The 332-nt window shown below is 61.7% G+C and overlaps 1 protein-coding gene across 1 annotated transcript in view; it reads left to right on the forward strand.

Moving 5' to 3' along the window:
- COL18A1 (collagen, type XVIII, alpha 1) overlaps positions 1-332 on the forward strand; it is a 10,645-nt gene that overhangs the window by 1,767 nt on the left and 8,546 nt on the right. Inside the window, 1 exon segment of the mRNA XM_010133077.1 lies at positions 163-216. Within this exon segment, the coding sequence (XP_010131379.1) occupies positions 163-216 (54 nt within the window).

Consider the following 332-nt stretch of genomic DNA (forward strand, 5'->3'; position numbering starts at 1 on the left):
CCTCTAAGCATGACAAGCTGGTAGGTGTCCCTGGGACACAGGGATTTTGGGGGGAGGGGGGTTGCCCATCAAGCCACTGAGGTGTGGGATGCATCCCCGTGCCACTAGGTGCCCTGACCTTGGCTGTCAATGCCTGACATTGTCCTTGTGCTTGTCCCCTAGACCTTCATTGACATGGAGGGCTCTGGCTTCACTGGTGACCTGGAGACTCTGCGGGTGAGTGCGGATGGGTGTCTGTCCTGCTGGCAGGGGGTGGGGGGCATGCTGAAGCCATCATCCCCTCCTTCTCTTCTAGGGTCCACAAGGGGCGCCTGGTCCCCCCGGGCCACCCG

The sequence above is a fragment of the Buceros rhinoceros genome, unplaced genomic scaffold, assembly GCF_000710305.1.
Source record: "Buceros rhinoceros silvestris isolate BGI_N320 unplaced genomic scaffold, ASM71030v1 scaffold33243, whole genome shotgun sequence".
Classification (NCBI taxonomy): domain Eukaryota; kingdom Metazoa; phylum Chordata; class Aves; order Bucerotiformes; family Bucerotidae; genus Buceros; species Buceros rhinoceros.